The 25,204-nt window shown below is 35.8% G+C and overlaps 1 protein-coding gene across 1 annotated transcript in view; it reads right to left on the bottom strand.

Moving 5' to 3' along the window:
• The window catches only part of RELN (reelin), a 147,038-nt gene that overhangs the window by 61,050 nt on the left and 60,784 nt on the right, over window positions 1-25,204 (bottom strand). Inside the window, exons 9-16 of the mRNA XM_053464229.1 lie at window positions 22,946-23,042; window positions 21,936-22,176; window positions 13,089-13,234; window positions 11,720-11,871; window positions 6,792-6,904; window positions 6,069-6,277; window positions 4,786-4,914; window positions 4,293-4,402 (exon numbers count right to left, since the gene is read on the bottom strand). Of these exons, the coding sequence (XP_053320204.1) occupies window positions 4,293-4,402; window positions 4,786-4,914; window positions 6,069-6,277; window positions 6,792-6,904; window positions 11,720-11,871; window positions 13,089-13,234; window positions 21,936-22,176; window positions 22,946-23,042 (1,197 nt within the window). The remainder of the gene's footprint in view (window positions 1-4,292; window positions 4,403-4,785; window positions 4,915-6,068; window positions 6,278-6,791; window positions 6,905-11,719; window positions 11,872-13,088; window positions 13,235-21,935; window positions 22,177-22,945; window positions 23,043-25,204) is intronic.

Here is a 25,204-nt window from a genome sequence, read left to right as displayed (position 1 = left end):
TCTGCAAATTAATTAATAGGTTTTAAAAGTCAGTACATAAGAGTGATGTATATTATATCAGTTAAGAAACATTCTGATAAAGTATATAATATAATTTAACCCTCTGAGTTCCAGAAAACAAACAATGCCTTACAAACCCTCTGATAAGGCATTTTCTCATCTTGACTTAAATGCCTTTTTTATACTCTGTTGAGGCATCCTCTAGCTGACCTAGAAGGCACAGTAGTACAGTAATTCTGAGCTACCCTATTTGGGCTACATTCCTACATAAAAAGTTTCAGTAGCAATGGTATTCAACTGTTGCTCTGTTTTCTTATACTTATTTGTTAACATAACAATACATTGCTTACTGTAATAATCATTGACAGAAATACCACAATGTTCCATAGGAAGTGTTACTGCAAACACATCAATGTCTATATGTTACTGCAAACACATCAATGTCTATATTATGGAATAGCTTCACAGATAAACAGTAAATGACCCTTGTAAGAACAACCCTTGAACATGGGTTGTTCACCTGCCCATGTCACCTAAAGCAGGCTGTATTGTTACTGGAATTTCTACCTCCACATGTCCATGTCATTCTTGCCTATTTGCTAGTGTATCTGTGAATTGTAATCAGTGGCCTTTACATAACAGAGTTGGGCCCAACTTCATTTGTTGGAGCAATGTATCCAGCCTCTGATGTTTGCGCTCCTTGTATGCATCCTGCTGTCATTGCCTTCTGTTTTTTTTTACCTGGCTCTGTACTCTGCTTTGTTGTCACCCCTTTGGTATCATTTAGATTTGAGTCTTATTATTTGGCCCAGCTTAGACTCTCTACATGGTGTCTTGTCTTTTTTGGGACCTCGTTTGACTGATTACCCAGTTATTGACTCAGGCCTGGACTTTGTATAGTTCTTTGTCATACCCTTTTGTAGTGTGTTTTTGTTCCTACCGTATAAAATTTCAGCTAGCTACACCATGATTATGTCCATGCTGGACTCCCTGGTGTCTGTGCTGCCAGTCTGTTGAGCTCCTACCACCAGTCTTCAGTCCTGAGAGATTCACTGCTGTGCACAGTCCTCTACATTCTTGCCCCTGTCTACAAACTGGTTCCTTGCCTTGTCTGGTCTACATAAACTGTTCTAGCAACATACATGAAGATATTAAGGCCTCAGTGCAACAGCCTCCATTAATAGTGACCTCTTTTGGACTTCATATATGTTCATAGTCCATTATGCGCTCTAAAGGGCAGTTAATTATTGCCACCACCCAAGAGCTGGTGCTTCTGTGGGTAGAATTCCCTGCCACCAGGTATCTTCACATAGTTTACTCTTCACCAAGGTTTAACTAAGTTTTCAAAGCCATTCTTATATCACTTATTTGACTCTGATACTTTATTGATACTTTTACAGATACATATTATATTATGAAACATCTGATGTGTATATTTAAGGAAATTGCATAGCAGTAAATGACAAAAACGTAATTAAAATATTTAATTGGGCCCTAAGACTGAGACATAATATAAAAGTAATACATGGAAAAGCTAGTTCAATGTAAAAATAAGCATGTTTAGAACATGTGACACAAGAAGCACATGGTACATCTCAATGGAGTCAGCTGCATTAAAATGTTCTTTCTTTCTAGATTGTATATCAAGACTAAACTCATGGATATCAACTGGGGGTGACAGATTTTCTTTTGAGTGCCATCCCTCACTTGTATTGCATTCATAAAACATTTGTACATACCTATTAATATTAGATGAGTTGAGTGAGGGGACCTGCATATGAAACACTATGAGGTGACACCTAATGTTATGTGCTATTTAATGTGAGTATGTGGCTGCATTATGATGCTAGAAGTGAGAAGCATTATTCTACTAAGTGCATCCTGACACAAATAAACACTGTATGAGAGTTTTTGCAATACCACATGAGTATTTTAATGAGTTCCAAACCGATGAAAGAATGAACATCAGCATGCAGAATATCTTTACAAAAGAACAAAAACAACGAAAGCAAAAAGCTGTTTTTAGTGTTGCTGGGTTCTTAAAGAGTTTTATGTATTAAGGGCAGGCATGAAACCCCAGTGTTTTTTCTTAATGTCTACAGGTCAATCCTAGTACAGAAGAAGTGTTCTGCTACACATTCATGCACATCAGCAGTAAAAATTGAATGAAGTACGTTCTCTGGCTATCATGCACCTCCAGGCACTGTCCATGGTGCTGAAAGAAGCTTCAACATGGAAGAACAGTGTCATTTAACACCTACTGTGGGAATACAATTATGATAATAATAATACTATGTTTTCCTCAAATGCATACATTAACCCTTTTCTTCTCCCTCTTCCCCAACTATTCACACATTTTGCTTTACTGTCCTTGGCTAGATGAGAGACGGGCACTGGGAAAAACAGGGTAGGAAAATACTTTTTACACATTAGAAGTAGTAAAGTTAAAATTGTGAGGGAATTAAAGCATGAATGCCATAAGCATATGACTAGTCTGATTACAATAGAAGATCATGTAATAACATAATTGTGTTTTTTGCAGCAGACAAAAATAGGCAGAATGGATGGTTATCTGCAGCCATATTCTGCTTAGCCTTAACATATGGGAATAGGCTACTTTACACCAAATCAGTAATTAGGCTGCTTCATTCTAGGACTATGTAGCCTAATTAAGTATTGTACATTCATATCAAATGCATTGTTTATTTATATTTTTGGAAATGATATCTCATACTGATGACAAAAAAAGGTTCGGGGAATTAAACTAGAACATGTTTTTTTTTCTATTTTGCAATCATAATGTATTCTTTTAATGTATGTGTGTATACAGCATATACAGCATATTTCATATAAAACACATTTAAATTTGTTACTTTTCATGAGGGAGGGAGAGGATGAAACTACATGAAAAGATTGGCTAATAATACAATCCTTTTAAAAGAGTCGTGAACAACAAGTAGAGAACGAGAAGAGAATGGTATGAGATTAAATGGTTGTCAGGCGTAAACCTTAAATTCCTCCATAATCCAAGGTAGAGACATAGCCCAGAAGACCTGAAAAGTCTCCATTTGTCAGGCAGATTGAATCATACGTGTCACTGGATTTGCCTTTATTTTAGTTTAACAGAAATTACATGGCAGTCTGGCAAGCAGTGCTCATCTGAGCCACTTATCTAATATAGTGTGGAGAGGCGTAAGAATGCTTTACATCAGAGCCACATGGTCTTGTCTACATCAAATAGCTTATTGCTTTTTATTCGATTCACACGCCACCTCTGTAATCACCGCCTCAGCTGGCAGTCTGAGCGCAGAAGCCAGCAATTAAATAGACGTGCTGTTGGTTTGCCTCCTGTCGTGACTGTCACTTCAGAAATTGCTGAGCCAAACCTAGATATACTGTGAAGAGATATATTTTGCTCTTCCTGGATGTCATCTGCACATGCGGTGGTTACACGCTGTTTTAAAATCTTCAAGGTAACATGCGAAAGTGGCTTCCATAAATATTTTACACCTGAGAAAATCTACATATTATTCAGTAACATCTTGCTTGTACCTCTAGCAATCAGAAGAATAATTCCATTTTAAATTAATCTGTGTTTACCATGGCTGATTTTAAACCGGATGTAAAAGTTAAAAGGATTTCCACTCAATAAAACTTTAAAACAGATAGGCCAATTCACATCTGCATTAAAATTATATTTTCCGTTATTAGAGCCTTTACTTTTGTAGAAATAACAATGTAATAAAGATATGAAACATTCAGGAAGGGAAGACGTTATTAGAATTCTTTGTCATTTTCAAGATCAAGAAACATACACCAAGCATCATGAATTATAAAGAACTAAAAGCCAGCATAGGCTAAATTACCCTATTCCACGGGGAAAGGCTGAATTTAGCACTTATCTCGGAATCTGCACAGTAAAGACCCCAGGGCTGGATTGAGGAATGTGAAGCCCAAAGACACAATTTAGCTGACAACTCCCCAGTATCACATAATTCTCGTTCACCTCTATGTATAGGGTTATGTCAGCAGCACAGGTTGTGAACTGCCAGAAACACTGTTCTAATTCTTAATTTTGATATATTTTGATATGGAAAGCCAAGCATAGTACTTGTTAAAGCCAAACATTGGTTGGGCAAGTAAGGAGATCCAGAAATTGCTCCTATAAGATTGTGGAGTTTTTATTGCATTTAAGATTAACCGAGGTATCAACGCACGTAAAAAAACAACAGATCTGTGCCTATTTGAACAGGCTACTCATCAGGTGTTAGTTGAAGATGCACAATACTAACTGTTGTCCAGAGCCCACATGTTTCCTTTAATTGGCCCATTCTGCCTCCACCGTATCCTTGTGTCACGAGTAAGAGCTGCGTTGGGTAGGGGAATAGTAATTCGGCTCCACCTGCATTAAAAGGAAAGTTTCTGTTACGTGTATACTTGCTTGTTAAAGATTTAATTTAAAACGTTGTACTCTCTTTAATATAGGCAAATGATTTGCTATGTGTAACTTCCACAAAGCAATTATATTCTCTCTCAGTCAGGTCTGTTCACTAATGAAAAGTGCATGCTAGTTGGCCAAAAATGCAGGTTTACAACAGCAATCTCACGCAGGTCCAAGTTAAGTCCAACCGGCATATTCTCCATTGCCAACTAACAAGAACACCATTCCACTCAGATACATGCAACTGCAAGAGAGTTGTGTTGATGATGTTGGATAAAATAAGTAACACACACATTTGTTAACTAATGAGTTTGTTTATTAGCTTTCCCTTCAATACTGCTTACCCGCTGTAGTTATCTGATGAGTAGATGGTGCTGTGAGGGAGATGAGAACCAGCGCAGAGTTCAGGGAGACATTCAGAGTGCATCAGGGACCAGCTACGGCCGTGGTTAGTTGAAAACTCCAAACTTACACTGGTAACAGAAAATGGAACTTTTTTAAAATGGAATCACTGAAACAATATGGCAGAGCGATAGCACTACTCATAATGAAAAATCAGTGATATATCACTGCAAATTTCATGGACACTGAGTAATTTGTACCCCTTGGTGGCCTTGACCTCAAGTTTATTTGGTAACATTGGCCATAGTAGGATCTTACACTGTGTATGGACACTGTCAGCATCTGTACTCTCAGAGAAAGCAGGAAAATAACTCAAAAGCATAAGATAGCAATTATGCAAGCCTTGCTTTTTATGGAGTGATATTTCCTTAGTATCTTTCTTAAGTAAGCAAAAGATAATTTAATGTCATTATAAACAGATAAAACAGATAAAATGCTTCATCTGAACTGCAATTCATCTCTAATTGAACCAACCCCTTACAACTACAACAAGAATCTAGATGGCAGCTGTATTTATTTTAAATTATTAACAATTAATTCATAATTGCTGGACCGCCACAGCAGCCTTTTGTAGCTTATACCACTTTATTTTCCTAAATTTGTTTTTAAACCATGAATTCATTTTAAAGCAAAATTGCATAGCCAGTGAGTATATCTAATAGCCATTCTTTGTTTAAAATGACTACGTTGTGTAAAGACACATCAAATAAATGTCTAGCTCCACATGTGAATTATAAGAATACATCTGGTCTCAGTTGGGATCTTTCAGTCTATTACAGCAGTTTCACTGCATGTAGTAAATACATTAAATTGAGAAGGATTACCGATGACCAGCCATGGCTATTGGAAAAAAATGAGCATGTACAAGTGTTCCTTCAGGTCGAGAGCATATACTTTATCAACAAGTAGTTATCATGCTGACAAACAGCCACAAAATCAGTCTGCAGATCAAGATCTAAATAGGTGGTACATTTCGATGGTGTGCAAGTCATGTGATAAGAGGTATATAGGTGGAAAATATGTGGAATACCCTAACAGACGAAGTTGTAGATATCAGAAATGTGAGTGATTTTAAGCAATGGTATAACATAAAAACCTGGTGCCCCTACAAGCTGTGTTAAGGGCCTCCGCTGCATGTATGTTCCCTGTTTTGGATTTATATGGCTCTGACTGATTTATAAGTTCTATAATTTATAATTTAGGAGTATATAAGTATGCACTTTACCTGTTTCCTGGTTGATGAGATCCACAGCCTAGATTAATTGAAAACTGTATCATATGTGATTCTGTGGAAGGAAGGACAGGAAGCACATGGAAGAAATCGACAGCCCAGACATTAAGGCTATGTCCTCTATGGCTGCTTTGCTTCAGACAAAACTTTGTGGCTGGAGTCTGTAGTTCTGGGTTTATCACAGCAGAAACCAACGATGGAACCTTTCAAAGGAAAAAAAAATCAAATTAGCAGGGAAACAACATAACGTTGGTTCATGTGATTGTGCTGTGTTTATTTTCTAAAAACATTCAACCATACAAGTACCATATCACCCAGTTTGGGGTTGTAACTAGGTGCTGCATAGTCTTGGGTTCCCCGTTTGCCCATTGATGGCCTGTGCACAATATGATGTGATACATGCTGATGAACACACAAAAATTTCTGTTTGAGGTTACAGGGAAAGAATTTGATGCCCTTTAAATGCAACCTGTGGCAGCTTGCCCCCTAGATTGATTTCATATTTGGTCCGGTACATACCTTTCCTAAGAATGGAGTTCCTTATGGGGTTTGTGTTTATTTTTTAAACTTTTTAGGTGTGGATAAATTTATATCAACTTGTCCCAAAGAAACCTGATTTCCCATGAAAGGAACTGGATTGTGATTAAAAAGGACTGGGACTGTTAACCAGGCAGGTCATTCTGAAAACCATTCCAACAGCAGATGTGCCTGTTATACCTTATAAGAGGAGTATGACAGAGTATCCATAACAATGTGTTCCTTCCTCCCATCAACTTGTGCATATAGAACGACATCGTTGTCATGAGATTCTCCTGGATTACACAGTCCCCCTAAGAAACATTCAAAAGCACACAGAAATATTAACTTTTGATTACACATAGAAAGTAATTACCAGCAGCACAAAAGTGTAATGATAAATAATTGACATTTTATTCCAAGATTTTTTTATTTAGTTGCTTGGGATTATTACTAATGAGGACAGTAGAAAACGCATAAACATGACTTGAACTTCATACATTTCCTTTTTATTACACACTAAATATGTGAATATCACAATTAAACTCTGGAATCTGTAAGAATGGCTTCATTTTGCTGAACCAACAGTTTCCACCTCAATGTCCACAGGGTTAGGAAATCTCTTTTCCTGTTGTTCTCTCAGGTGTTTAACTGCCTAGACAACCGGGAGAATTTCTGTCCTGCTTTCCTGTGATTATTGAGGACAAGTAAGTCCTGGAACTACCCAGAAATGCCATAGGCCACAACAGAAACATTCTTGTTTCCTAACATGAGGAATTAATGTGTTCCTTTGGATTCCTGGATTTTAGATTTCACAAAGAATAGTTACCTATGTTCATACCTAAAATGACTAATGGAAGTGTGGAAAAAGTTTTATGCATTGCCTCACAAACAGTTACAGACAAAAATAATTTGCTAAAACAATGAGATTGCTAATCATGAAAACATATTTTCTTGGTTATCCACAAGTTTCACTTTTGGGTGAATCTCATTCAACAGCAATTAACTGTTTCCAAAAAAAGTATAAAGTGAAAAAGTACAGAAAAACATGTATAGATAGATATGAGAACTGCAAAAATACTTCACATAGACATTTGATGATGACAAACATATTACAAGGACACATATAACATATCCCAAAAAGACATTCCCAATCCAGGAGACACCTAATTCAAATGCAACACAATAGCATTATGTCCTTTCAGAAAAAAAGACAAACTTTTGGGAACCCCAAGGCCTTTGTTGATATGGGTTTCCTGTAGAGTTAAAAAGTACAAAAGTATTGAGATTTGTTCCGATACCCATCACTTACCATTGCCGGAACCATTGCTTTCCAAACTGACACAAGTCATACATATGTAGGAGGCAATTATTTGATTATATGAAGGAATTAAATCCTTACGCATAGTAAGTAGCAAATGCTCTAAAATTCTAAGCAGTGAACTAACACTGTAATTTAAATCCATGTTTTATTTAGATAATTACTTAACAATACATTCAGTATCTCTGTAAATAGACTACAAATGTTGCTGGTCCTGGTGGGATGAAGGATCTTTTGATAGGGAGTCTAGTTTTTAGCATGTAAGAGCAGTTGAAATAGCCAATTAAGGAGCATGCTGGATGTTAGATAACACATTTGCATGTAGAATTTGGAAAAATAAAGATCACAACCATGTGGACTGTACAAAAAAGAGAGCTACAGTGCTTATCAACAGGTATATAAAGTATGTAAATTGAACCCACCATTATAAAAAATAACAAAAAACCCCAAAGGAGGGTATTCAAATATACAATACACTACAGCCTGCAAATTCAGGAAACGGTAGGATATACATCAAATAACAAGATAAACAACACAAGGGACTGCAATTATTCCAGAGAGCTTTTACGTGTATAACAGGTTTCTCACACTAAACTAAATTGTAGCAATGGTTAGCAGTGAGCAAATGTTCAAGTATGCAGGAGCTAATGTAAGAGGTTGCTAAAGCACTCAAGATAATCTGAAATAAAAAGAACAATTGCCAACAAGAGATCTCAGACACTGGCTCAGGAAAGCTTTAACCAAATCAACTGTAAATTCACATGTGAGATCCCAACAATTACAAAGAACTTAAATGTTGTGTTTTTTAAGTGGATCTCTAGATCTTCTACTGGCTGTCCCCAAGCTTCATAATAGACAAAGGTCTCTTTGGATTAGCAAATATCTGAAAGATGGTTACTGATTATGCCACCAGTACATGACTGGAAACTTTCACTGCTGGAGGCATGGTATGGGTATTGAGAACAGTACAACAGGCGGAGAAGTTCAAAATTCTGTATTGTCTTGTTTAGCACGGACATAATCCTATTTCTATCCCGCTACTTCTATTTGACGTTATACAGTCTTGCATATTTTATTGTGTTAGGGTATTAAATTGTTTAAGTCTGTTTAGGGAAGGACCTGTCATTATGATGCCGTATTTCCAGACGGACCCGGTTAGATACTAATATTCCATATAAAGAGCTCAATGTGACCGTATTGCGGGATTTATTTATTTTGTGCATATAGGTATGTGGGCTCTTTTTCTAAATATGCTCGCATGGTCTTATGTAGAAGGGGGCCAAAAATAATTTACAGTAATTATACATTTCAGCAATTCTTCCCCTTAAAATGAAAACATTTTGCTGGCTCAGTGCATATCTAAGTTCCAAAAACAGAACAGAAAGATAAAAAAATACACCTGTATCTTTTACTATGATTGATTGCTTTGTGACTAAGCTAAATTAATCTGACTTCACATTTGTTTTAGTTGTTTGTATAATGTCAACTTTGAGCTGGCAGTTAAATTTAATTATAAGAAGACATTTAATGCACTGTGTCTGAATTTTTATGCATTATAAATGCAGCCTTAACTGCTACAGTATATAAATTGTTTTATATCAGAGACATGTAACTAATGAATATAAAGCTGCTTGCTCTTTAGTATATCATGCCTCATTAAATAGCGAGAAATAGCACCTCTATTTGGCTCAAATGATCGGAACTGAATGGATAAAAAGCAGAATGAGCTTTTTGTTACCGAAGTGATGCACCAAAAATTCTGGACTGAAACTGAAAATTCAGGATTCATTTGGCCGAAACCGACCCCCCTCCTTAAATTATTTTTTATTAAAAGTAAGTAACACGCCAAAATTGGACAAAAAATTGCAATAACAATATTAATATATATATATATATATATATATATATATATGATTGTTAACAGCAATCACACTCCTATCATGCCCAGGCATACCCAGATTCCAGCATGTACTGGAACGGAGCAGAGCAGAATCATGTGACTCTGCTGGGTTCCTGCTTTTCCTGTCCGGTACAAGAAAAGCTGCTCACACACTGTACGAGCAACACACAGGTAAGCAGCCTGGCCCCTGCGGATGATTATTTTCGGCCATTTTTTTTATTTCGCCATTTTGCCGATAATACCCTTTTTTCGATATATCGGTGCATCCCTAATATTCTCTGCCGGATTAACGTAGGTGCTGATGGAGCTGCGGCTTCAGGCCCCTGTCTGAAAATATATAGCGGCCTTATTTCCTGGTGGGCCGGCCGCGCACCTGTGCTCTTGTACAAGCAGGAACCCAGCGGAGTCATGTGAATTTACGTCACATGACCCTGCTCTGTTTGTGCTTCCCCTGGGCGGTAAAAGAGAAGTTGTTTGCACAGAGTGTGTGCAACACAGAGGAAAGCAGTGGCCCCTGTGAAAGTCTATGGGCGGCAAAGTCTTTTTGGGGGCAAAGATGGCAAGTCCTATGCTTCCAATCTGGGTGTTGGGCAGGTCCTGTGGACACAATCTGGGTGCCAGGGCTGAAATTATACTAAATGCAACGGTGTGGGGGCATTCATTCACAAGGGGGTGCTGGCTGGGTGGTGGGATAAATATACAATGTGGGGCAATGCACAAGAGTGTGGGGGCATTAGGTGACCACATAGGCCATGTTTTCCAGGACACATATAATTTTTTTACATATTACTCACCAGCCCTGCAGTATGGGTATTTTATCTGGGCTGGCTACATCAATACACAAGGGGGCAGCTGGGGCCATTACATAAATCAATACAATTGTCCTGGTGTGTGTCTGGGTGTCAGTGTGGCACAGCCTGTCCTGGTTTGTGTGTTTGGGTGTCGGTGTGGCAGAGCCCATCCTGGTGTGTGTGTGTTTGGGCGTAGGTGTGGTAGAGCCTGTCCTGGTGTGTTTGTGTTTGGGTGTCAGTGTGGCACAGCCTGTCCTGGTGTGTATGTTTGGGTGTCGCTGTGGCAGAGCCTGTCCTGGTGTGTGTGTTTCGTTGTCGGTAGTTTTACTGAAGGTCTATTGTCACAGTTTAACCAAATTAAGTTATATAAATCAATATTTTGTAATTTTGTTTGTCAATCAATGCAATTGTTTTAGAGATTATGGAAAATGGGAATGGTCATGCATACTCTGTGAAAGCAAAGGTAACGTGTGCTTCATTTTCAAACACAATTAAATCTCTGGTGCATTTAAATTAAAAATGTGAAAATCTGGATTACCAATGGATACAGTTTAAATAAATGATGAAGGGAGTTTTCATAAGATCTTATCAGGTTGAAAATAAGTTTAAGTATCTAGTCGAGAATGGTATCTCGATGCTGCAAATAGATACATATATTGTTAGTTTTTATGAAATTGCTTTTTTATGAATTATTATTTAATAAAATATATTATTATTATTATTATTATTATTATTATTATTATTATTATTATTTAAAAAAGGATAGAAGACCACAAAATCCAAAACTTTATAAATTCTCTAAGAACACCTCTAGAAATATTGAAAACAAAAAATCTCTCTTTGTATTAGAAATTCTAACTATAAACAGCACTCACAGATGTACCATAATAAAGAAATCATAAGCTATTGATATCACTAATTCGTATTTTTTTTTTCCATTTAGGATCTGGGTTTTTACGGATATCTTTGTGTATTCTACAATCTAAAATATCTATCTATCTATCTATTAATATTTTCTCCAAAGCTTTCAATTATAATGCTCAATGGCTAAGACAAAACATGGCTGTGTTATTGAAATTGTGAAATCATACTAAAAGTGGCATACTAATTCACTTACCCATAGTAAAATAAAACCTAAGGTTCCCATATCCCGTGGTATCCATGTATGGCGTACATAATTTTCTCTCCCCGTCTTTCAGGAAAACAAGAGACATGCCTGATTCTATTGTTCCACATTCTGAACCAATGACAGCTCCAACAATCTCCCACCTGTAGATAGCAGCACATTATTATAGGAATAATAAAACACATACAAATATTATAAATATTTAAAATATAAAAATGTTGTTGTATAACTGTTAGCTAAAGGAAAAGTTTCAGTTTTTTTCAAGTATTTTAGCATCTGTGTTTGTACAATAAAACTGCTTAAAATATTGTTAGAAATCCCTGTCACTCATGTTAAATTTGCAATGATTATCCAGCTACCAGAATGTGTGTTTACTTTCCTTTATTCCTTCCATATCATTGTATTAGCTATACCCAGATTGAAAAATCATGTATTAAGTCTCTAGTTTTATGATTCGGCCTCTTAATTTCCATGGGGAGCGAAGCAAAGTATATTGAACATGACAAGAAGATCATACAATAAGAAACTGCTAATTCGCTGCTGTTCTTTGTTCTTCCAGGGTAATATATGCATCTGCATTGATGCTTAACCATGATTGTCATGCTTTATTCTAGAGAGTGGAAGTGTTTCAAAGTTATAATATATCATTAAAATATAGCTTAAAAATAACGGTGCCTGCTATATATTTGCTAGTCCTTTGTATCTGGCAAGTCAGAACTATGACATTTACATTCCCAAGAAAATAATGCTTTTTTGGAGACAAAGACCAGATAAATGCTTGATTTACTTGACAGTCTGTTCCAATTGCCGTGATTGTTACAGATCACTGGCTACCAAGATGCTTCATTAACACTGAATGAAGTGTGAGGTTTACCCTTTGACCCAAAACATACCCTAAGATGGCAATGTAGGTTATGGAAATAAAGGGCATGTCAGAAAGAATGACATTTTATTGCCTGTCCTCTTCATTTGTGCTGGTTCCTCTTTGGGATCTCTTACTGAAACACTAACAGTGGCAACATGCTTGCGTCGCCTCAATGCCACTAACAAAATGGCATGCTGCACACATTAGACCAATGTTAATTTGCACTGTGAGTGAGTAGCAAGCAAGGTATATAAACTACAAGCCTCCAAAGCTACAACACTGCCTCCAACAGCCAACTTAATCAGCAAAATACAATTTAGCAGGACGGAATAATGTGAAACAGATTTCAACATACCAAATGTAAGTGAAATTAAGGTACAAAAAACGAATTGCTAGTGTGGCTTAGAAATGATTAACTGAGGAACCTCCATTGTGCATGCTAAACACTATTCAGCATTCGTTGCAACTATGTTTTTTAGCTCTCTTAATACTTACCCAGCAGGATGACTTTCAAACTCTTCAGACCACTGATCCTGAATGTCTTCTGTGGAGAGATCTACATCTCGTGTGGTAGCAAAGTTATATTCACTGCCTTCTGTACCATGGAAATAAATGGCATTGCCATCCGACTGACAGCTATGCTATAAATACAAATAAAGACATTGTTCAATTAAACATATACATGTTTCACTTCATATAATTATTATTACTTGTCTATGAAAATGCTAATACAATACACAAAGTTCCACAAGAGGAGGTCACAGCATCTACATTTTTTTTTGTACCAGAAACATATTCAATATTTTCTGTTATTAGCTTAATTGCATAATAGTAAAATATCCTACTATATTTAACAACAAAAAAAACATTGAACTTTATTAAATATCTTAGGTTAGATTATTTGCTTTACAAGTACTGAGGTACTTGTTCTTTCATGGTCTAATAAGATTATATTTGTGAAAAGCCATTTTTCTGTTGCAATATATTTCCCCATATGTTGCAAATAATGTGTTTTGTTAAATTGTACTTATCCATTAACAATTAACACTTGTCTTTTTTAACTTATATGTTTTGAAGATCTACATAAGTTTTACACATGATCTACGTGAGCTTTTCAGTAAATTCCAAGTTGCCTAACATTGCTACAGGATTATATAAGCCTAGTGTTCTACACAAATATCACGCACAAAATAAAGAGCTGCATTTTAGATTTTTTTTTTAAGCTGGTTATAGGATACCCATAAACTTTTCAATAAAAATAATGTCCAATTGCATCTATATAGAATTCTCAAACTGTATTAATGTTCAAATCAAATATAATGAGATACAAGTTCCAAAAATGTTACTAACAATGCTGAATGTAATGCCATGCATTGGCAGAAACCCAGCTCAACTCTAAGAACTGTGGCCTGGAAGCACAACACTGTTACTGGCAGCATCCAGACATGTGAACCAAGTACATAGGGCCGTGCCACTGAATAATTTCAGGACCCCTTCCAAGTTCTCCTTCTTTATTTTGCCTTTCCATTTTCAGTTGTTACCATAGTAGGTATGGTGCACAAATCCAATGGGTTAGCAACACCGCACATCCATCGAATCAAGAGAAGAGTGAGACTCATGCCCATCTACCATACTCATTTATGTTAATTGGATGTGGTGAATGAGTTTGTTAATATGGTAATATTATACCTATTGCCATCTTGTATTGTTCCTGTAGATTGGAATCTAGCAAAAAAGACATCTGCACCATTGCCATTCACAACTGCATCCCATAAGAACCACCAACACCGTCTCAACCTTCTCATTTGTTTATCTACTAATTTGGTATAAAAAAATAGCATCACAGTTTAACTAGGAACTAACATATAGCACTACTTAGTATTCTGTATTGTACAACCTATTTCTGAAATAATATTATCTTATAAATAATTATAGATTATACAATTTGGACCCTGGTCTTTTATTTTATATTACAATTCAATTATCCGTCTTTGATTTTTGTCTTATTGTTAATGTCATTTAAATAAAATGTTCTGTCCAACTGACAGTATGGAGTGCTGTGGCCATTGAACACTGTGCCCATTCCAGTGCCCTAGAAAAGCAATGTCCAGTTTAAAGGACACAGTTATTTTTAAAATGATATGTTTAAGTCCAGCCAGAAAACCACTGATCCTTGTTGTTGGCATATTACCAAGAGCTGAGCATCCTGCTTAAAGCTGATAACTTGAATTGTCCTCGGATGATTATAATCCATACATAAATCCTCACCAACACATTTCCATTCGGAGTCAAATTCTGACTGCTCGCTATCGGAGTATTGCGAAAAGAGCACTGTGCCTAGCTGAAAGCTCTATGATGGACACTGTATGCAAGGTTTTTTTCCTCTAAAGAGTCTCTGTTCCATGCCAACGCATAATAATGCCCCACTCCTAACCAGTAGTTTATCCTTGTCAGCCAGTGCTGAATCCTTTTTGCCTTTGTAGTTGTTTTGGCATGGTTGATAGTGATGATATAGCTCTTATTATACTCTTTAACAAAGTGTAACAACTAATTATAATAGTTAGAATATTTAATAGTTATATTATAACACTGTGTTTTGCACTCATCTCATCATTTGATGAATACATATACATATATACATACACAGTATATAAAACATTCATTCATATACATTTATAATCATTTGGCAATGTTTTGCTATTTTGCAAATTCTAATTTTAGTGTATTTTAAAATAATTTAATTTTACCTCCTTTTTAATAACAAAACTCTGCCTTTCTTTCTTTGTGTAATTCTTAAAGAAAGATTTTTTCTCTTTTACACTACATGGATTTATACAGCACTAGGGCTATCACAATGGAAGTGAAAATTAATTAAAATTAACACAAATGAACCTTGGTATAGGAGGAGAAGAGGGCCCTGCTTTTGCAAAGTACAATCTATTTGGAGGTTGAGAAGAAATGAGATGGAAGGAGACGACTGATGTTAAGAAGTCAGTTGGGTGGAGGTCTTAAAGGTGGGGTCAACAGATGCTTTCTTCAGGATGCAGGTTGAGGATATCAGGAGGCGAGGCTATGTGCTTCTCTGAATAGGTTGGTTTTTAAGTAGATAGTTAAGAAAGAGTTTTACATAACCCAGAGACTAGGTCACAAGTTTATTCATTAGATTGGTCTCACATTTTGCTTGATCCCATAATAAGAGTAATCTCTAAGACAAAGGGTGCTATGTGACTGAGTTTTTGTGCAATCACTCAGAGTTGCTTTTAGGCTTAGATTCTTTGCTCATGTGTGATGCATGCTGATGAACACACACATATGTCACGAAACAGGTGGGGAGGATCCCAGGTACAGAGGGAGAGAAGAATGTTCACCCCCCCAACTACCTTTCCCCAAGGGTTGAGCTCCTAGGTGCGGGTAGCCATGGGACTAGTGGAGGCTCCAATAATGTAACAGTAGGCAAGCAGGAGTAGTCAATAACAAGCTGAGGTTAGTCCAGGCTGAGATAGGAGAATAGAGGGGGTCACAGCCAAAAGGTCAGTCCAGGCAGAGGTCAGATAATGGTCAATAAGCAGGCAAGGGTAGAACACCAGGATACAATCAAGACAGCTAAGAGAACACTTAACAGGATGTGTACCACACAAGGGCAAAGTACATAATGACTCAGGGGTTTAAGTAGGGAACTAGACAGCTGGAAGTCTGATTCAGCCAATAAGCAGGCAAAAACAAAACCTAACCATCTGAGGTCATAGCGCAAACCCAGGGAAAGGATAAACAAATGAGGACAATGTGAATTTAAGTTTTTTTGCACATTATTAACCCCTTAATGACAAAGCCCGTACATGTACGGGCTCAAAATGCATTGTTTTCGATGGGTTTAGGGACCGCCCATTGTCCTTAAGGGGTTAAAGCTTTCTATAACCATTAAATCACGGCTGTCAATTTACAAGCTTACCCTTGCAGCCTATATAGGACTGAAGCCTGACTATTCATGTGCCTCAAAAGTTTTCTGTCTCTGTGTACTGTCTGCACTTTTGTTTTAATTCCTTGTTTTCAAACCTCATTCAGTATCAGGACACATAATGGGGACAATATTGAATGCCTTACTAAATTAAGAAAGGCGATATCAATAGCTCCTCCCTGGTATTTTATTTTAGTTACCCAGTCAAAAATAAATTAAGTTAGTTTTGTTTAGTCACTCTGTAGTAAGCCTGTGCGGTTTCTGATCATGTAAACCATAACATTCCTATTCCTTAGCATGGTTTCCATGATTTTGCCAACTACCGGCGTAAGGCTTACTGGTCCATAGTTGGCAGAGTCTTCCCTGCTACCTTTTTTTGTGAAGTGGTGATACAGTTGCCAACCATTCTCCTGAGACTACTCTTGCCAATATTGACAGACTAAGTAAGTCCACCAACGGTTTTGCCACACTTTGAAGCTCTTTTAATAACTTTGGGTGTATTCCATCTGTTGCCATGGATTTGTCTGTTTTTACATTGGAGAGTTCAAGTTGAAGTCTTCCTCCGTAAACACAGATGTTTTACATGTCACCTTATTTTCCCTTGCAAACAAGGGTTCCTCACCTCCATCTTCCTCTGTAAAAACAAAACAGAAGTATTTTTTAGATCTTTATCCTCATTTATATAATGCCCTTTATTTCCCAATTATTCTTGATTTATGCTTCCTTTCTCACTTATACATCTAAAACATGTTTTAGCAACTTTTTGTTAACCTGGCTTTGCTTTTATTTTATCTCCTTTAATATATTTGCCACATCTGCAAAGGACCACAGTGGTTTCCTTTTTTCCTTTAGTCTTACTAACATGTTTAATGCGATGTTCTGCTGCCTTTAGTAGAACATCTCTTAAATAGCTCAGTTTCTCCTGGACTCCATCTAAAGGTGTCCAGGACATGAAAGACTCAATTACAAATCTACGTCTTTTGTGTAACTATTATACAATTTTGGACATTAATTATGAACAACATTGTTGTAGCAAATAGAGAAAAACTCAAGCTTTTGTGTTGTTTGTTGTATTTTATAGCACCTCCAAGCAATAAAGCATTATGAAAAATGCATCAAGGATAAAGGTAATTGGATGCATAAGAAAAACCTTAAATATGAACTACCCTCCACAAATGGTTTAAACTATGCCACTCCAACATTACATGGTTCTACTTTCATTACAATGTACTATGGTTATCCAATATATGTCACTGTTCTGAAATTATATATGGTCCAGAAAAAAATGGGTGAATTATCTCTCCAAAGTTCTGCTAGATGGAATGATATAAAATTATTCCTTTATATATAGAACAGACATTTACTACATATGTGACTGTAGTATGTTGAATCAATCCCTATTGTATTTCCCCTGAAACTATTCCTTATGCATTACAATGAACGCTAATGACATAACTCAAAACGGCTTCAAAATCTTTGCATAGACTGTTACCATTATTTAATTATGTTTACATCGGAAATGAACATTGATGCCTCCCTTCGTTTTTCTCCTTGGGGCACTATATACAAATGAGTCTAACAGACAGCTGTAGCCCGGCAATTTACTTTTTGGCGACATTGCTTTGATTGGAAAGACTGCGTTGGGTATTTGGTGACAGCCAGCTTGCAGAGGCCTGGTGGCAGATGGAAAGAAATCTGTCCAGTTTGCCTTTACCTCTACATGAGCATAAAGTCATCAATTTCTTCCATTAAGAGGCTTGTCATTCAGCCCATCTGAGTAGGAGAACATTTTCTGGTCACCAGATTAGCTGATAAACAATGCAAATGCGGAGGACACTTTGGGACTAATGTAAAACACAGTTTGTGTGCAAATTGAAAATGCAACAGCCAATTTTTGTAATGACTGTAATATTTTAAGTGATTATGTCACTGCAGACATCTCCTTTGAGAGAACTTTTTTAATTAAAATCCAGGCCGCCAATGTAAGAGAGATATTAGAGGTAAACTAAAAACAGGAAGGCGTTAAGTGGTAACCTGCAATGCAATCATATAATTTATTGTGGAGCAATTAGGTATTTTATATTTACATGTCAACATCTAGTACATTTTAGTACAATTTATATTCTGTACTCAAGAGTAACATTTAACCATTTCAGTACCAGGAGGTGTTAATTTTTTGCAATGCCTCATTTAAACTGTAGTTATTGTGTTATTGATTATGTAACGGGATCTTGGTGTAGCTGGAGCATTTAAAGTAACAAAAAGGTATTATTATGTTACTATCTGAGAAGAACTGGAGTATCATACACACTTTGATTAAAATAAAATACCCTCAAATCAATATGGGCATTTCTAAAACAATTCTGAATATAAATAATATCACCAAAAGTATATGATCTCTGCCATATTGTGTACTTGCTTTGTAGACCAGGTCCTATACATCCGGCCACTATAATCAGCCTAAATAGAGCGCCTCCTAGAATATTCTGCCGCGTTGACTGTCCTATCCTTTAATTATGTTTCTTATTGTTCACGATGGTTATCCAGTAATGTTTCAAAATGTCTGTGTAATAACAGTACATTTAACAGTTTAATCAAACTCTTAAAAATACATAAAAGACCATTTAACTATACTTCTAATTACCCACCCGAAAACAGCATTCAAAAAAACAGGATTAAAAGACAGGGTTAAAAGAACCAACAGAGTCCATTATTGTGTGAACTTTCCGACATGTCAGCATATTACTTAATTGGCTCATCTTGAAACCATCACACTACAATAACTGATCTCATTGTGACAAGAACACTGGGAAGCAATCTATAAATGAAACACTGCTATGCTAGTCACTGTCAGACTGCATGGGGATCACAGGATCTGAACAATTCTAATGAATAAAAATCAGCTGTCAATTACTCTCAGTATATTCCTTCCCAGAAATCTTTTGAACATCTACTACATTAAAGATGTATGTATGTATGTTTATATATATACACACATACATACACACATCAGAATAAAAAAAAACAAGAAACTAAGTGTTTATTATTTTAATTATTTCGAGTCTATTTTAGTTTAATAAAAAAACAATAATATTTTTTTAATTGCAAATAAAAATATTGTTCAGCATGGTAAGGTTGGGAGATTGGTTATAGAAATACTTTATCAAAATACAAAATTGAATATGTGGTTCATGTAAATGATTTCTATCAGAGATAAGACTCTAAGGAGTAAAAGGGCTGACTCACCATCCCAAGTCCTGCTTTGCATTTGGCCAGTCCGGTTTACTGGTGTAAAGACTCATACTTTGCTCAATCCTTGACATTTAACTACATTCAGTATAGCTTAAACTGGGATAGTCACTACCCCTTCTGTGAGTTTGGTGCTTGTTTCAATTCCTTGATGTGCTGATTAAACATGCAATGTCTAGGTGTGAAAAAGTTATTAAAGTCAGGTGTTTGAGGACCTCATACTAATGCTCAGGCATGACGGGGGCACTGTCTTATTGGGGTTATTCAAGAAACTATGAATTTTGTGTTGTTTTAGAGAATTCTGCAGGGGACTGTCAGGCCCATCCATCTATCAGCTTAAATCCCATTAAGATGTTGATACACAACCTGAAACGAGCAGTTCAGGCTCAAAACTCCGCTAGTGTCAGAGTTAAAGCAGTTCTACATGTAGGAAAGGGATATTAGAGATTGCTACTACAAATGGCATAAACATGTTTTGAGTCTGATTACCTTTTCACACATGAGCACTGGGCTTCATACATTTCTTAAATAAATAAATGACAGAGGTATCAAAACCATGTGTTTCTGTCAAGCTCCTATTTATCTAATATTGGGTTTTAGTTGCATAATAATGCTTCACTCGGAAATATTAACATTAGGTAGAGTGGCAGAGTACAGCAGCTTAATTTACCGATTTACAAAGCTTTCTACAGGGCTCAGCTACACATACGTATAAAATGAAGACAAGAGGATAGAGACAGATCTCTTTCATACCCTCAGTTAATTATCCATGCATATCATACTGAAAAATACAACTGACAGCCAACAATCTAGCAAATTTAGGAAAGAGGCCTAAATGAACTGAACAGGGAAATTCTGAATAGTGTTCCACATGGTTATATGTTCTACAAATTAGCTAAACCTCTACAAGGTATGCTATTGTCACACTCTTAAAGACAGAGAAAACAAGTCACACATAATTCAAACACAGCACACAGGTTTCCCCCCAAAGCACCTTTAAGCTGTGGGTCTATTAAGAAACAAAACTCCTCTGTAACATTAAACCCATACATTGTTTAATGTTCAAGATCGTAATTTTATGATTGATCATAACCAAAGTAATGTTCATAGACTGAGCATCTTGTCTTGATCTAAAATATGTAATAATGTCACATAATGTTCCTCATTACAAAGTATTATATCGTCAGAATGTGCTTACACAGCATAAATATTACTAGATTATAAATTAATATAAATCTTTTTTTTTAAGCCAAAAAATAGCAAGCTGGTATCACACAGGCATGAAGAGAAATTTAACATGGAAAAGTAAGCATTTTGCCAAGGTAATTTGAGTATATATATATATATATATATATATATATATATATATATATATATATGTATATATATATGTATATGTATTTATACACATATATTGCTATTGAAAGATCGTCACTGGAACACATTAACAAACTCTTAGGAATACTAAAGGACAATGCGCCCTCTACCAGTTCCATCATACATAGGCACCCCCATGCTTTGACATATTTTATATTATGCACATATAACACATCTCACAAAGCATGCAAACTCCTAGAGCAAGGTCACATCTTCCTGAGATGATACATGTGGAGACAAACAGAGCAGAACATCTGTCTATTATCACAGTCAGATTCAGATTAATGGATGAGAGAGGTGAGGTATAATTCAGTAGAATGACCAATAAAACATTAAGTCATGCTCAACCAAGGACATATAGCTTCTGATCATCTTGTGTTAAGGCTGAAATATGTATTAATCATTTCAATCTTAGCTGGAAGACATGATTAAAAACCTATAAAAAAAAAAACCACGGGGCTGCCGATGAAGTTTGTAAGACTACATCCACCTGTGGAATATACCCTAATAAAGCTACAATACAAAATAATTTAGATAATCAAATAATAACCATAAAATTTTAAAATATGATGTATTTGGCAGCTTTTTTTTTTATAATGTCCCTAAATGCACTAAAAATAAAAGTGACAAAGAGGAAGGGCCATGACAAATATAGCAATAGCTTATAGAAAAAAATCAACCCCACCACATTTTTTAGCATGTCAATGTTTTACCATCTGCCAAGCTAAAAAAAAAAAACAAATGAATACAGAGCCACATACCTTGACAGTAGCTCCAGGAAAAAAGAGCCAGTTCCCAGTGTCCATTGGATCTAAATTGTCTTCTAACACAACTTGTTTGTGAGCGGCATTAATGATCAGAATGTTGTCCAAGGCCCAGCAGGCTTCATACACATCTCCATCCACAGTGTTCTCTTGTTTCCAGCGAAATTTCACATTCTCACCCTTGGCTTCATGGGGAAGGTAGATAATGTGGATAATTGTCGTAACGTTTGAAGGTGCACTGTAAAATGATAACAAGGAAGCGTAAAACACTAAATCTAGAAATGGCACTTCTAGAAATAATGTAATTATTACTAATAATTATTAATACTAATAATGTATTTACCCACCTCTATTTTGCAACATCATCCAACACTATGCACTGGCACACCATTATTTATGTATTGTTCTAAATAGCTCTCTATTTTATCAATTAGGATTTTATACCCAATTAAGGAAACCATACAAACTGACATAAAGGATTATTTTTAACTGATGCAAAGCGATTGTCATCTATTTTCAGACACATAATTAATATATTAAAGAAAATTCCTTGATATGTCTGAGTGATAATCGTATTAATGAAAGTGATTAAATGTGAACCACCTTTTATGATGTAATTATAATTTTTATCTTATACTGTTTTATATATTTTTTTAACTTAAAACTAAATCTTACTTTAGAAGACTTACGCTGATTTATCAAACATTTACATGTCCGTGATATTATTACATATTATTTGCATGTTTATTTTTACGTCATTGAATAATATGCATATGCATATACATAACGATAATACAGTATGTCTTCATACTAATATCTTATGAAATAATAACCAATTTCACTGACAAGCTAACAGGATAATAGTCTGAGTAGCGCGATTGATAGGACAATACAAAAGAAAACTTTGCAAGTCTTTTAAATGTAATTCAAACCAGATACAAACAAAAATAAATAATCCTCTTAAGAACACAGACTGTAATAATAAACATCTAAGTAGACAAACACACCTGATTCTTCCCAGAACAGACCAGCTTGAATTATTATTTTTTGTGTAGGACACCACAATACCAGGATCTGAGTAGCTGAATCGACAGGATCCCGAGCCTGTAAGATATAACCGTGTTAAGGAAACATTAATTGTACCCTAATAGCTCCAAATGGCAAGTGACCCCAGTACACAGAACTCATTTTTTTCATACCTTAAATTACTAAATCAATAATGAAATGTCATTAGAGCTTTCGCTGAGAGTAAGCAGCTGATTTGCCAATGCTTTAGAAGTCTGAATTGATATAAAAGTGATAAATCACAACTCAACTGTGTAATCTAGTACAGATTTCCCAGGGGAGCAATATGAATTATGTGCACACTATGAAAATGTACATAGTACTGACATGTGACCTAAATAATCAATTTCAGAAAATCTATTGAGTTATATATTGTATATATATATATATTGTGTATATATATATATATATATATATATACATATATATATATATATATATACATATACACAAACACACACAACTCTAAAATAATAACAAACTGTAGTAACCATTAATTTTTAAAAATTAATTGGCCATACTGGATTTATTTGTTATTGGATATATGGGAGTTCGTATTTGTGAAGGACAGAGTTTATATATATATATATATATAGAGAGAGTCTGTATTTGTTTAATATGGGATTTTCATGCTGTCAGCAACACCGTTTGAGCTGAGGAGGCGATCAAAGCTCTTTTGAAGCAGATGGCTGCCGCCATTGTATATGGCGCATGTTGTGCAATCACATGGGGCTCCTGAAGCAGTTTTCGGTGTTGCTGAATGCCTCAATATCCTGGCAATAGAGCAACGCCGGTTGGGAAAAGAAAGCAATCTTTAATCACTTTCTAAGCTCAATAAATGCCATGAGGTGCCAGGCATGAAAATTTTTCCTTAAAGGGTTAAAGTTCCATGAAAGGTTTAATTGTAGCAATTTAATTTTAGTTTAATTGGCTGTGTGCCTCTTGTCAGCTATGCTATGCCTACAGAGAAGGTGTGAGGCATCCATTTTTTTGATGGCCTTCCATATTTCACAACACTTTTCTTGCACATTTTAAATGTAACTGTCTATTAATGGTGCTTCATAGACAATAATTTAAAACTTACACATGCTGTGACCTTAACCTGAAAGGAGTTTGGTCACGATATACATATAATGCCACGCTTAATACGTTCCATCATTTATAAAAGTTTATAAGACTTGTATGAGGCAAAACCGAAGGGTAATGAAACCATTTTTTAAGCTTTTATTAAGTGTGTACTATTTTGAGGTAAAGCGCTGTCAACTTGTTCGATTTTGTATATAAATAAATGAAGCAAATGAAGGGCAGTTGAAAAGTCAATTCATGTTTACTTTGAGCCCATCTGCTGCCACTGCCAGTGTTCCACTAACTGAACATCTGCCGTCCATCTTTATACTTTGCACCACACTAGGGTTCCAAATTTTAATCATATTCATTTATTTTACTTAGATGAGCCACGTTCATAACCAATCAACCTCATCCTTAGTTTGTCAAATACATTCATACAGCATGAAAGATGAAGCTAAGCTCTGTTCTATACAGTAGAATGAATAGACACATAATGAGAGGAAGATTAAGACATCTCCCACTGTTTTAATTTGCAAAAATTCTGCATCAATGCAAAATCACCGTTAGTTATTTCAAGCAATGAATTCTTTTGGGTTTATTGAGTCACTACATCTATTGTTCGCAGAATTTAAAACGTAACGGTTTTTAGACATTTAAACATATCTAAGAGTGTTTGAGTCAAAGTTTATGTGCTACACATGAAAGTTTGATACAGTATATGATATATGATATATATATATCTATATCTATATATATATATATATATATATCCAGAACTGAACTTAAACAAAATGCTATTTCTAGCCTGAATGCACCCTTCATATCATTTTGTTATATAAAATGTAGAACCTTGCATCAATATGTTACTGCAGTATTGTATGAAGTGTAGAAATAATAGAGGTCAGAGGGGGTAAAGCTACGAATGGGCTTTGAGTCCCAAGAGATACAAACACTCTGCTTCTGCTGATAATCTATAGATTAGATTATATAAACTTCAGTCTCTACCAAGCAAGAGAGAACATGTATGTGCTAAGGCATAGACCACCATACCTATAGACTTACCAGAGCTTCCCCCTTGACCTCTTAAGGTCAGGGTTTAGCCAGTTCATTTATCCTGCACCATACTTTGTGCT

The sequence above is a fragment of the Spea bombifrons genome, chromosome 4, assembly GCF_027358695.1.
Source record: "Spea bombifrons isolate aSpeBom1 chromosome 4, aSpeBom1.2.pri, whole genome shotgun sequence".
Lineage (NCBI taxonomy): Eukaryota > Metazoa > Chordata > Amphibia > Anura > Pelobatidae > Spea > Spea bombifrons.
Note: the sequence above shows the minus strand (reverse complement) of the source record. Positions and strands in the feature narration are given on the sequence as shown.